The sequence below is a fragment of the Bos indicus x Bos taurus genome, chromosome 1 (genome assembly GCF_003369695.1).
Source record: "Bos indicus x Bos taurus breed Angus x Brahman F1 hybrid chromosome 1, Bos_hybrid_MaternalHap_v2.0, whole genome shotgun sequence".
In the NCBI taxonomy this organism is placed as follows: domain Eukaryota; kingdom Metazoa; phylum Chordata; class Mammalia; order Artiodactyla; family Bovidae; genus Bos; species Bos indicus x Bos taurus.
In genome coordinates, this window is record NC_040076.1 from 134,150,563 (window position 1) to 134,163,405 (window position 12,843).

The window sequence follows — 12,843 nt, forward strand, 5'->3', positions numbered from 1 at the left end:
CTGGCAACCTCTAATTCTGCTCCTAGGTACATAGGCCCAAAACACAAAGACAGATCCTCAGATACTTGTTCACCAATCCTCGTAGGGGCAATATTCACAATAGCCAAAAGGTAGAAACAATGTAAGTGGCCATCAGAGATGAATGGATAACCAATTTACTATCTCCATGAATTTATCTAGTATTTCATGTAAGTGGAATGATACACTGTGTCTTTTTGTGTCTGACTTGTTTCACTTAGCATCGTGTTTTCGAGGTTCATCAAAGTTGCAACATGTAGGAGAACTTCATTCCTTTTCATCAGTTCAGTTCAGTTCAGTCACTCAGTCGTGTCCGACTCTTTGTGACCCCATGAACCGCAGCACGCCAGGCCTCCCTTGTCCATCACCAACTCCCATGGATGAGTAATATTTCATTGCATGGATATACCATACTTGGCTATCCATTCATCTCTGGCCACTTACATTGTTTCTACCTTCTGGCTATTGTGAATATTGCCCCTAGGAGGATTGGTGAACAAGTATCTGAGGATCTGTCTTTGTTTTTTGGGTGTGTATACCTAGGAGTGGAATTGCTGAGTCTCATGGTAATTCCACGTTGAAATTTTTGAGGAACTACCAAACTTTCCCACAGCAGCTGCATCGCTTTACATTCCCACCAGCAATGTACAGGGATTCTAATTTCTTCACATTTTCACCTTTGTGTGTGTGTGTGATTGCCTACCTTTTTTTAAACTACAGTCATCCTAGTGGGTGTGAGGTTGTATCTCACTGTAGGTTTGATTTGCACTTCTCTACTGACTAATGATAGGCTTCCCTGGTGGCTCAGAGGTTAAAGCGTCTAATGATAAACATCTTTTTATATTTTTATTGGCCATCTAAATTTTTGGAGAACTGTGTATTCATGTCCTTGTCCCATTTTAAAATTGGGTTTGCTTTTGTTGTTGAAATACAGGAGTTCTTTGTATATTCTGGATATTAAACCTTTATCAGATACATTATTTGCAAATATTTTCTTCCATCTGTAAGTTATCTTTTCACTGTCTTAATATTGTCCTTTGATGCACAGAAGTTTTTATTTTTATGAAGCTCAATTAATCCATTTTTTCTTTTGTATCCCATGCTTTTAGCATCATATCTAAGAATCCATTGCCAAACCCAAAGTCATGGTGATTTACCCCTGTGTTTTCTTCTAGGAGTTTTATGGTTTAAGTTCTTATATTTAGGTCACTGATTATTTTTGAGTTAATTTTTTATACAGTATGACGTAAGGGGTCCAACTTCATTCTTTTGCCTATGGATACCCAATGTTCAGGCCCTGATGTAGCACACCCCTCCCACTCCCCAGGTGACAGTCAAGAGTGGCCTTGAGGAGCTGGTGAGCGACCTGCTCCAGGAGGCCCACAGTGACCTGGAGATTGTCCGTGCCATCTGGATCTGGATCTGCCACCACATAGGTAGGCCCGCCTGTGGAGCTGCTGGCTCTGGGACACCGTTCCCAGAGGAGCATCTCTGGGCTTAATTCCATCACCAGTGTGTGTGCAATAAGATGGAAGGTGGAGGAGAAGGGCTCCCAGGGTTCATTAACCAGACTAAGGAAGGTTAACTCATACGCACCAGCTGTCCGTGTTTACGCCCCCGAGTCTGTGTGCTCCGTGAAGGGCCAGGGGTAGAGATCCCACCTGGCCCTTTGCCCACAGCCAGAGCTGAGTCCCATCACCCAACTACAGCCTTCCCTCAGTCCTGCCTTCCTGGTCGACCTGCTCCACAGAGATAAGAACCCAGAGCAGTAGGTCATCTCCAGGAAGGAGGTGGCTGGGGATGAGTCAAAGTTGTTTGAAAAGTTACTGCAGCACCAGAGGTTTCTCAAAGCATCCATGCCAGGAAGGGTGGGCACCCCTCTGCTTGTTCCTTACTGCCACACCAGTGACCTCGCTGCCACTCTCAGCCTGGTCTCCAAGTTCTGACAGCCAGGGGCCACGCAGCTGCCCCCAGCTCTGCACAGGACCCCCTCAGCTGTCTGACCAGCTCAGGCAAAGCCCCAGGAGGTTGCTAAGGGGAAGCTGGCTGCTGCCTCCTACAGACCATGGAGAAGCCAAGTGGCAGGATGGACTTCTAGAGACTTCCCTGCGACATAGTGACCAGCGAAGATCCCCTACCTGCTGTCACTGGGCTTTCCTTTTGTCCTCCCAGAGCGGCAGTTAGGGACGCAGCTTAGAGGATGAACTCACCTGACACAGGTAGGCCATCTGGCCACAGGACCTGAAGGGCCACCTTCTGCCACGTCAACCTCAGCAGTTCAGCCTGGGCCTAATAAGGGAGCAGGATGGGAATCAGAACATCTGATATGACTTTGTGTGCGGCCCCCACTCTCACACACACACCCTCACACACACACACACACCCTCACACACCCTCACACACCCTCACACACACACACACACCCTCACACATATCCACACACACCCTCACACATACTCTCACACACACCCACACACCCTCACACATACCCACACACACCCTCACACACACATAAACACACCCTCACACACACACATACCCTCACTCACACACACACACACATCCTCACACACATACACACACCCTCACACACACACCCTCACACACACCGTCACACACACACATCCCGTGGGCACACGTGGGCACACACACACCCTTTGTTGCCTCAAAGGCCACAATGATTTCTGCCTCAAGGCCTCACACAGGTCTTAGGCTCTCTCGTTAGCCAAGTAAAGTGGCCTGTCTTCTCTTTTTGGGACGAGCGTTAACAGTAACTCAGCTCCATGTGCATAGATAGCGTGAGGCCTTGGCCTTGGGGCTGCAGCAGGGGTGGGGGAGCAGCCTCACTGGCTCTGCTTACAGAGCTGCGTGCAGAGCCCCCAACTGCCCAAGTGACGTGTTGGTCCCTCCCCTCCAGCCCCTGCTCAGAGACCTAAAGAGCCAGGTGGCCCCTTCTGCCAATGCCTTGCACTTCCTCCCACCACCCAAGGGTACATTTCCCAGATATCACCCAGCCTGGGGCCCTGTTCCCTTCAGTCCACAGCAGCCTCTCCTAGGCCCAAGGGAGGCCAGCCCACATGATGCTGGAAGCAGAGCAGAGGGCAGGGGCAGAGGGGTGGACCCCTCTCTCCTCTGCACCAGCCTGCTCATCTCCAAGGACCTGGTTCCTCACAGCCTCCTTCTCTGCTCTCCAGAATACGACATCGAGGCTGCCCAGGAGAAGGACCGCCAGGCCTTCAAACCCACTGTCATCCTGCAGACCCAGAAGACCAACTGTGACGGCTACGCTGGGCTCTTTGAGAGAATGTGCAGGTACAAAGTGCTCCCAGGCTGACCACCCTGACCCAGCGCCTCCCCCTGCCAACTGCCCTGTGCCTTCACCCACGCACTGGACCTGAAATGGGAGTTTGCAAACTCTACTCTGAATCCAAGTGAGTCTTGAAAAGGTCAATTTCTCCCTTTTTAACACCAGCATAATTGACTTTGTACCATCTGCCGGGCTTCGCGATACATTAACATAATGGCAGATGAATGCACGGAGATAATTTGGTTATAAAAGGCCCTTTTTCCACCTTCTCCCATCTCTGTGCAGCTGAAGGTTAGAAGAATGGCAGATGTGGGAATGCCAGGACCATGGCTGCAGGCGCCAGGAGGACTATGAAAGGCTGTCCTCGGGGCTGGCGCAGGGGCCTCTTGGGGGAACAAAGTCCCCCCACCTGAAAAAAATGTGTCCATTGGAAAAGCTGAATCACTGGGCAGCAGCTCCTCTGGGCTCTGTTTCCGATGCTCTGGGAGCAAGCACCTGGCCAGGATGCCTGGGGCGGGGTGGGGGAGGAGCGGGGGGCGACGCAGAGGTGGTGAGAGCAGGCGAGTGGCTGGTAGGGAAGGCATTGCTGTTTGGAGACCTCACTGCCAGTTCTGTGTGACCTGGAGATGGACTCCAGGCTGGGGGAACCCTGCTGACCCTACAGTTTCCTGTGCCCACTGTCTAAGTTCTGCCGTGTTCCTCCAGTAACAATCAGCCAGCCTTGGGGGCCACTGCAAAGCCCCTCCCCAGGGGGTAGACAGACTGCACCCACTGCCTGTGCTGGCCTCTGGGAATGAGTCTCCTCAGGCTCCCAAGCCTCAGCCGACCAGAACTGCAGGGGGCAATTCATCAAACCAAGAGTAGAGACGATAACTAAAGTGTCCGCGGGCAGGTAGTGGTGTGACAGTGTTGTACCACGGCCATATGATGTCCTGCTCCCAGGGGGACCCGCCACCCACTCCGGGCCTGACCCCCAGCCCTCCAGGCTCCCACCCTCATCACCACCACCCATCACAGACACGCTGTTCCATCCCTTCTGTTCTCTCTCTGCTCTTCCGTCCCCTACGTCCAAGCCCACCCCTGAGACCACAGCCCCCGAGGGGACCCGAGGGTCAGCAGGCAGAGGATGCCAAGCCCTCTGCAACCCACCCCCCTACATTCCCACGCTACCCCAGACCCAGGCACCCCACATACATTCAGGGCTTCTAGGAACCCGGGTCCTCACCAGCCCCCTGCCCTGGCTCCCGGGCCCTAGGTTCTGAACAAGACTAAAAGCTCACACTATCCCCATAATGTCCTCCAAACTGCAGCCTCTCCTCCCTTCCAGCTCTGCCCCCTCTGCCACTGCCCTCACTTGCGGCTAATCCTGCTCCATCTGCTCGCCTTGCCTCTCAATGTTCTTTAGGCTCCACCTCTCCCTCCCCAGATGCCATCAACAAACCTATACACCAGCTCAGATCTTGCTTAGGCTTTTATTTAATCACTTTTCTAAATTAAAAATAAAACTTAACTATAGGTGATTTATAAAGTGCATAGAAGAAAACAGAAGAAAATTAAGCTACCCTGAATCCTACCAGTTAGAGAACACTTAACATTTTGTCCTATTGCTTTCTGGACTTTGTTCTCTCATATAGGCTTTGCCTATGCTCATTTCTTCTTTTGGTTTTACATGTCTTCGTGTCTCCCCCCACCTTCTTCTTTCCCTTTGAACATCCATCTCAGAATCCTACACACAGTAGGCCCTCAGTGACAGGAAATGACAGGACTTGTATGAGTTGGACCTTCTTTTTTTAAATAAGGGAATAACCCTCCATCTACGCTCAGCTCTATTGGAACCTAGCATCTTTCAGAGTGTAATTATTTTCATCTTAATTTGCAAATTTGAAAACACTTGGGGTTTTAAGTCACAGAGTATATATTTCTTATCCAGTAGAAGTCTTCTTAGCATGGTATGGAAGGAGTGCCAGATTCACAGCCAGAAAGACTCTTCTGGGCCTCAGTTAGTTTACCAGTCCTTGATCTCCAGTCCTTAACGTCCCACTCATTCGTTTTGCTCCCTTTGGAAGGCACTAAGCTTCTGGGTGCTGGGAGGGATCGGGGGCAGGAGGAGAGGGGGACAACAGAGGATGAGATGGCTGGATGGCATCACCGACTCGATGGACGTGAGTTTGAGTGAACTCCGGGAGTTGGTGATGGACAGGGAGGCCTGGCATGCTGAGGTTCATGGGGTCACAAAGAGTCAGGACACGACTGAGCGACTGAACTGAACTAAACTGAACTGAAGCTTCTGGGAGCCTCGGTTTTCTCATCTGTACACTGGGGACTCCACTGACTACTGGCAGGAGTAAAGGAGAACTTGGGGGCTATTATTTTTAACCCTCCCTGTCCTCTCAGTATTGGAGTGTCTTTGCTCTGTAGAACTTTTCTACAGACCACATAGACTCACATAGGCTCAGAAAATTGACATTGGCCTTGAGTGGAACTGTCAACTCTTTGGCCTAGTCCAGAGGCTTAACAAGGGCCATTTTCTGGCCTGAAGCTGATCATTAAAAGACCAACGTTTTGCATCATTTAAAGTTATGTTCCCACCTGGCAGTTACCCTGTGAAATACTCTCCACATAGCCTGGGATATTTAACAATAGCTCACAGTTCTCTGAATTCCTTTAACTTTGGCTTTAAAGATCAGTAACCTCAGCCATGCGTCTTTCCTAAGCCCTCTTCTCTTTAAAATAACTGCTGAGGGTTTGGTAAATTCATTAGCAGATCCCTTAATAACCAAGGACGTGCAATCCACACTTGCTGATTTATCCCTGCTTGGTTGTCAGAGTGGCCTCTCAGCAAGAGTTGTGTCCACATAGCTGGCATTACTTCTACCAGTCCAGTCTGCCTCCTTGCAATGGCCTCATTAAAGACTGATTTAATAAAGTAATTTGGTGGGGAATTCAGATATTTTTGCAACATCATTCATTTCCTCATCGTCTTTCTCAAGTAACCAGTGTGCCTTTTTTGTTAGTACTGTTGCTTGTAACTGCTGGTCCAACTTCTTTCTGACTTTCTCGTCCAGCATTCATGTCTCTGCTTTTGCCTCAGTTCCCCGACAGCCTTCACGAATTCCACTTCATTTCTTTGCAAGGGTCATGCTTAATTCCCCAGAGTTCTGCCAGCAAGTCAGCCTCCAGTTCAATTTCTTCCCCTGTTACCACGGCTCTAACACCACCAGCTAGCAGATTTTCCAGGGACTTTTGAGAAAGCCAAGAGCTTATTACCAGTTTCAGGCTTTGATGCGGAGGAGACTGGCTGTCACCAATCAGATGTCAGTCTGTTTCCCATGCATCTTCCAGCTGTCACAGCGGTGTGCTGCTGCTCCGCATCATGTCCCAGACAATCCCAGAACACTGCTTGGTTCCAGAGGCCCCGAAGGCTGGATATACAGGATAACCTTAAATTATCTCCATCCTATATGGCCTCTGAAAGGAACATCTAAACCCCACCACCCTTTTAGATACATCAAAGGACAGTGCTCATGAAGACGAATTGCATCACTATGGCAAACCAATCTTTAATTTTACTCTGTATACCACCTGGAAGTTTATGGATTGAAACAAATCTTGCTGTACAAAAAGGCTGGTGCGATGCAGATCCTCCTGAACTGGGCATTGGGCCCCACGAGTCCTGGCACTGATGCCCCCAAGCCCTCTGTGTGTCCCCAGGCAAGTCAGCTTCCCTCTCTGAACTGCTGACTCCTCACTTGTCACAGAGGAGATCCTGAAGTCAACCTCCAAAAGCTCTAACAGGCCTGTGGAGTGAGAATTATTACCATGATTACAGTTACTGACCTCACTGTAAGCGGGGGAGTGGCATAAGGAAAGGAGGAGAGGACCATATAGCAGAAATATAAACACTGCCAACTTTATAACAAATCAGCTGCATAAACTGTGAAACATAAGTCATGGTTATGCATGTCATGCTGCAGTGTAGAAACCACAAACTGGGTTTCCCTGGTGGCTCAGTTGGTAAAGAATCTGCCTGCAATGCAGGAGACCCAGATTCAATCTCTGGGTTGGGACGATCCCCTGGAGAAGGGAAAGGCTACCCACTCCAGTATTCTGGCCTGGCCTGGAGAATTCTATGGACTCTATAGTCCAATGGGGTCGCAAAGAGTCGGACACAACTGAGCAACTTTTGCTTTCAATCTCGTTTTGGAATTATATATATATATATATATACACACACACACATACACACTTCGTTTTTATTGAAATCTAGTTGATTTGCAATGTGGTGTTAGTTTCAGGTGTACAGCAAAATGATTCAGTTATACATGTATATATATGTATATATTCATTTTTACATTCTCTTCCATTATAGATTATTTTAAGATATTGAATATAATTCCCTGTGCTATACGGTAGGACCTTGTTGGTTATCTATTTTATGTATAGTAGTGTGTATGTTTTAATCCCAAATTCCTACTTGATTTCCCCCCTCCTCCCCTTTGGGAACCATAAATTTGTTTTCTGTGACCTTCTTGGGGACCATTTTGGGAACTGCAGGCCCTAAAAAAATTCTAATTCATGTGTTTGCCCAGTTAAACTGGCCGCTGGACTTAAAGGTAATGAAACCATGCTTCCTAATTTTACTATTAGAAATCACAGTGTTTTTCTCAAGAGAGGAAAACAGTGCATGCTTCGCTACCTCTCCCACAGCTCTCGTCCTTTCCACCCTCCCTCTTTCCCATGTGGTCCCGACATCCAGGGAGAAGTGGTCAGAGCTAAGGAAGCCCACTGTGGTCAGGGGCTGATGTGTGGGGTGTACCGTCCACCCCAGGCCGCTCAGCCATCCTGCTGCCGGGGCCCGGATCGTCGCTGGTTTTTGTTTTTTTTTTTTAATTGGAGGCTAATTACTTTACAATATTGTAATGGTTTTTGCCGTACATTAACATGAATCAGCCATGGGTGTACATGTGTTCCCCATCCTGAACCCCCTCCGCCACCTCCCCATCCCATCCCTCAGGGTCATCCCAGTGCACCAGCCCTGAGCACCCTGCTGTTTAAAGTGACAGTCACAGTCTGGATCCATCGTCTCCGCAGCATTACCCCTGGCGCTGAGGTTTTCCACACTGTCAAAAGTAAAAACCAAGACTCTGCAGCCTGAGGTTACTAGACACATCTCCTTGGCTGATATTTTGGGCTCTAGGATGGCTGGTCGGGGTTCCTTAAGAGGTGGAAGTGTTTCTCATCCTCTGCCTTTTCTTCAGTGCTCTCTCAGATCTTTCCAGCAAATTCCTCCCCCTTTGGGTTTCCTGAAAGAGCTATGCTTAGTTTCTCAATTGTGTCCAGCTCTTTACGAGCCCGCCAAGTTCCTCTGTCCATGGGGATTCTCCAGGCAAGAATACTGGAGTGGGTTGCTATGCCCTACTCCAAGGGATCTTGCCAACCCAGGGATCAAACCCAGGTCTCCTGCATTGCAGGTGGGTTCTTTACCATCTGAGCCACCAGGGAAGCCCAAGAGCTGTGCTGATCACTAGCATTTTTGTCATGATTCACATATTCATTCTCTTCCTACTATGAGAACATCGAGGGTGGCCAGTGAGCTTTATTTTTAGAGCATCATAATTTATTATGTTGTAGTATTTATTGCATTTCTAAATGATATGACATGGGATATTATATCGTACAGGGGATATGATCCCCTGTAGAGTGTTTTGCACGGAGTGTGTACAGTCAGCAATCTTTGGAGGCCTGAGGTGGTTGTGGGTCACCTGACCAGCAACCAGCAGCTAGAATGACTAGTTCCACATTTTTGCGTGAGAGTTATGGATTATTAACAATAATGCTCTACATTACGACTGCTTTGTCCAACTCATCTTGCACACTGCTGCCAGGTAATAAAATATCCTCACATCATAGTCAAGCATGGCAGAAGCTTACCGCTGAGGGGATTTTTTCATCTTTATTCTGCCCCAGGCATTCCCCACAGCCCTCCCAGCTTCTCCTCAGCCTGTCAGTGGAGAATCAACCCCTAGAGATCATTTAATGCCAACCTTTCGTTTTGCCCATGATGAGCCTGGCAAGGTCACAATGGAATGAACGGGTTCTCCTGGCTCAACCCAGGCCAGTCTCACCCCCTCCAGCCCCAAGCCCTCAGGGAGCCCTTCCCAGGCACAGGGTGGGGCGTTCATGCTTATTCCCTGACTTGGTGCTCAAATCTGACCTCCAGTTTGGCCCTGGGTGAGAGGATACCTCTGCCCAGGGCCACGGCTTCTCCCAGGACACTTAGCTCAAGCCAGCCCTCTACCCACATCAACACCAGCCCATCTTTATCATAGCTCCTGGAGGCCACGTGGGAACTCAGTGCCTCTCCTGCCTCCCCTGATGTCGGGTGGCTCTGAGTGAAGGACAAGCGTGCTCCTGAGGACCATAGCTCCCTTCCCCTCCCTGCGAAGCAGCCCCTTCCCCATCCTCCACATGCCGGCCACTCATTTCTCCCTCCTCCAGTCCTAGAAATTCATGGGCACCAATGTTCTGGCCAAGAAAGGAAAATAACTCACTAGAAGTGTCATTTTCAAGTAGCACTTATGATTTTTTTTTCCAATTCGAAAAGCAACACATAATCATCATTGAAAATTTTAAAAATAGAGAGAAGCTTAAAGAAGAAAATTAAAATCACCCCAAATCCCATCACTAAGAGACCGGATGACTTCTGCGCTGTCTTCTCACTCTGCCCTCCCCCTCTGTTTCTGGTTCTCTGTGCGCGCGCACACACACACACATACACACACTCAGGGATTGTGCTGATGATGGGGTTTTGTAGAAGGTTGTCAATTAACAGTGAATGTGTCAGGAGCATCTCTTATCTCGCTAAATATTTTTCACCACATTCCTTCTCCTTATCCACTCTCTGAGTATGTGGAGCCCTACCTCCAATGGAAGGCCCCTCCCATCCCATCATCTTCATCCCACCCCTCTGGCCTTGCACGCACCCCTCCCCTCTCAGGGATTCCCTGGTGGCTCTGCAATGCACCCCACTCCAGTATCCTTGCCTGGAAAATCCCATGGACAGAGGAGCCTGGCGGGCTACAGTCCATAGGATCTCAAAGGGTCAGACATGACTGAGCAACTGCATTTTCACCATTTCACTTCTTCACTTTCTCCCCTCTCTAAGGGGAGGGTCTAAAAGACCTCTAAGTATTAGAGGCCTTTTTTCTCTGAGACTGCACTCATTCAGATCCCACCTCCTGAAAACAAACCCCCTGGGCCCCGCATCCCATTGTAGCCAAATGAGGAGGGGGCTGTCTGGGTGTGGCTGCTTCTTCCCCCTGCCCCTGCTCCGGGCTTTTGGACCCACCCATGCTGGGCCTCCTGCCTCTGGGGGGCCCTTCTGCTCCTGGAGTCAGTGTTCCCTTTCACCCGCAGAATCCTGACATGGGATCTACTTTCTCTTGCTCTCTGCTCGCACCCCCAAGTGCTTCCGAAATCCTTCCCACGGGCCCAGCTGGTCTGTTCTCATGGGATTTCTTTGACAGCCTGGGGAGCCTGAATCTCCTTTTGTGAAGTGGCAGGCAGAAGGGAGGTGGGGGGCATGGGGTGGCTGTAAAACTTCCCAACCCATAAGGAGCCTCAGCAGGGCAGGCCTGCCGCTGAGCAGAAGAGGGGAGTTCAGGCCGTGTGGGGTGATTTGCAAGCTCCACATCTTGCCCCACTCGTTCTCTCAACAAGTGATATGTAAATGCAGATAAGTCATATTTAATCCAATATTATGCTAATTGTTTGTTAAACATTCATTTTTATATGGATAATGTCCGATTTCTGTCCCCATGCCTGTCCTATGGCCATTTCACCCTATTACCCTGAGGCTCCATGACCTCTTGTTTAGAGCAACTGAGGCTGCAGACCTGCTCCTGAAGGGACCCCCACCAGGCACTTCCCTGATAGAGGCCCAGCCACACTAGGAGCGCAGCCCCAGTTCATGCGAGGGGAGGGCGGATTCGGCAGACAGCTCATGCTGAGCCCCATCTGACGGGCTGGTGCGAGCATCCTGGGTATCACCGGTTTGGGTGGAGGGGAGGTGGGCTCAGCTTCCTCCTGCACCCTCATATCCAGCACCCCTCCCTGACACCTAGATGTCACCTAGACCCAGCTCCCCATCCATGTGTCTAGAGTCACTCTGGTTTTTCTGGCACATTGTCCTGCTCCTGGTTTCCATGTTCACCAGGCAGAACTCGCTGTTGCACCGGTGTCCTCCTACAGCTGCCAGCAGAGCCCCCAGGTCAACTCAGGGGAGAGACAGTCCCAAGGGCTGTGTACAGGCTGGAGGAGCCTGCAGCCAGTCTGTCTGCGCCAGAGGTGGCGGGGGACAAGCCAGCCAGCCCATGTCGCCTCCAGCCTCCACCTCTGCAGATAAAAGCCCTCAGGCTGTGTGTGTGTGACTGTGTGGAAGGCAGGGAATAGGAGAGGTATGGAGGGACTGACAGCAGACAGGCCTGAGGCAGGGCCACAGACAGACAGACTTGCAGGGGCGGAGGGACCCCCAGCAGGAGCCGCCTCTCAGAGCCTGTGTCCCGCCCCAGGATAGCTGGAGTGCAGTGTGTGACCGTGCCTGGCTACTCCAAGGGCTTTGGCTACCAGCTGGGGCAGAGCTTCTCTGGGGAGTTTGACCACGCCTGGAATGCTGTGTTCCTGGAGGGGAGATGGCACCTGGTGGACAGCACCTGGGGCAGTGGCCTGGTGGATTCCTCCACGTCCAAATTCACCTTCCTGTGAGTACCTCAGCTCTGCGGGGGTCTGGTCAATGGAGACAGGGGAGGCAGGAGCCTGAAGGAGGCGGCAGCGGAGAAGGCTGGTGGAAGGGGAAGGAGAGCTGGGGGCCTCTGTGTGCTGCGGACCCTCACCCCCTTCCTCTGGCTTCGGGGTGAGCTAGCTCCAGGCTGGTGACAGGTGACCTTTCTGTCACCTCACCCTTCCCTGTCTCAGTTCCCCCTCTGGCTCCCCAGCGCTCCTTTTCCACTCAAGGGCTAAAAGCACAGAGTCTGCCCACAGGGCAAGTGCCAAGAAAGGCAGGGTTGAGAACCTCCTTTGTCTGGAGGCTCCCCTCAGGCTTTTAAAAAGGCCTAGTTGCTCAGTCGTGTCCGACTTTTTGCTGCCCCACGGACTGTAGCCCACCAGGCTCCTCTGTCCATAGAATTCTCCAGGCAAGAATACTGGAGTAGGTTGCCATTTCCTTCTCCAGGGGATCTTCCCAACCCAGGGATCGAACCAGGGTCTCCTACATTGCAGGCAGATTCTTTACCTTCTGAGCCACCAGAGACTCATAGTCGGGCCTTTGGCCATTGACTATGTTATTATTTGAGATGCCAGGATTCTCTCCTACTGCTTCTCCCAGATACCAGGTCTTCTCCTCCTCCTCTCCAGTGTAAATGCAGCCATATCCCACCTCTGAAGGAGGGGGTCTGGCTTGTGGGAAGGGGTGTCAGGGTGCCCAGCATCCCTGTGGGCACTGCAGGGCAGAGTGGCTGGGG

At 50.6% G+C, this 12,843-nt stretch overlaps 1 protein-coding gene across 1 annotated transcript in view; it reads left to right on the top strand.

Moving 5' to 3' along the window:
* KY (kyphoscoliosis peptidase) overlaps positions 1-12,843 on the top strand; it is a 46,422-nt gene that overhangs the window by 24,392 nt on the left and 9,187 nt on the right. The window contains exons 7-9 of the mRNA XM_027545452.1: positions 1,346-1,454; positions 3,213-3,330; positions 11,896-12,084. Of these exons, the coding sequence (XP_027401253.1) occupies positions 1,346-1,454; positions 3,213-3,330; positions 11,896-12,084 (416 nt within the window). The remainder of the gene's footprint in view (positions 1-1,345; positions 1,455-3,212; positions 3,331-11,895; positions 12,085-12,843) is intronic.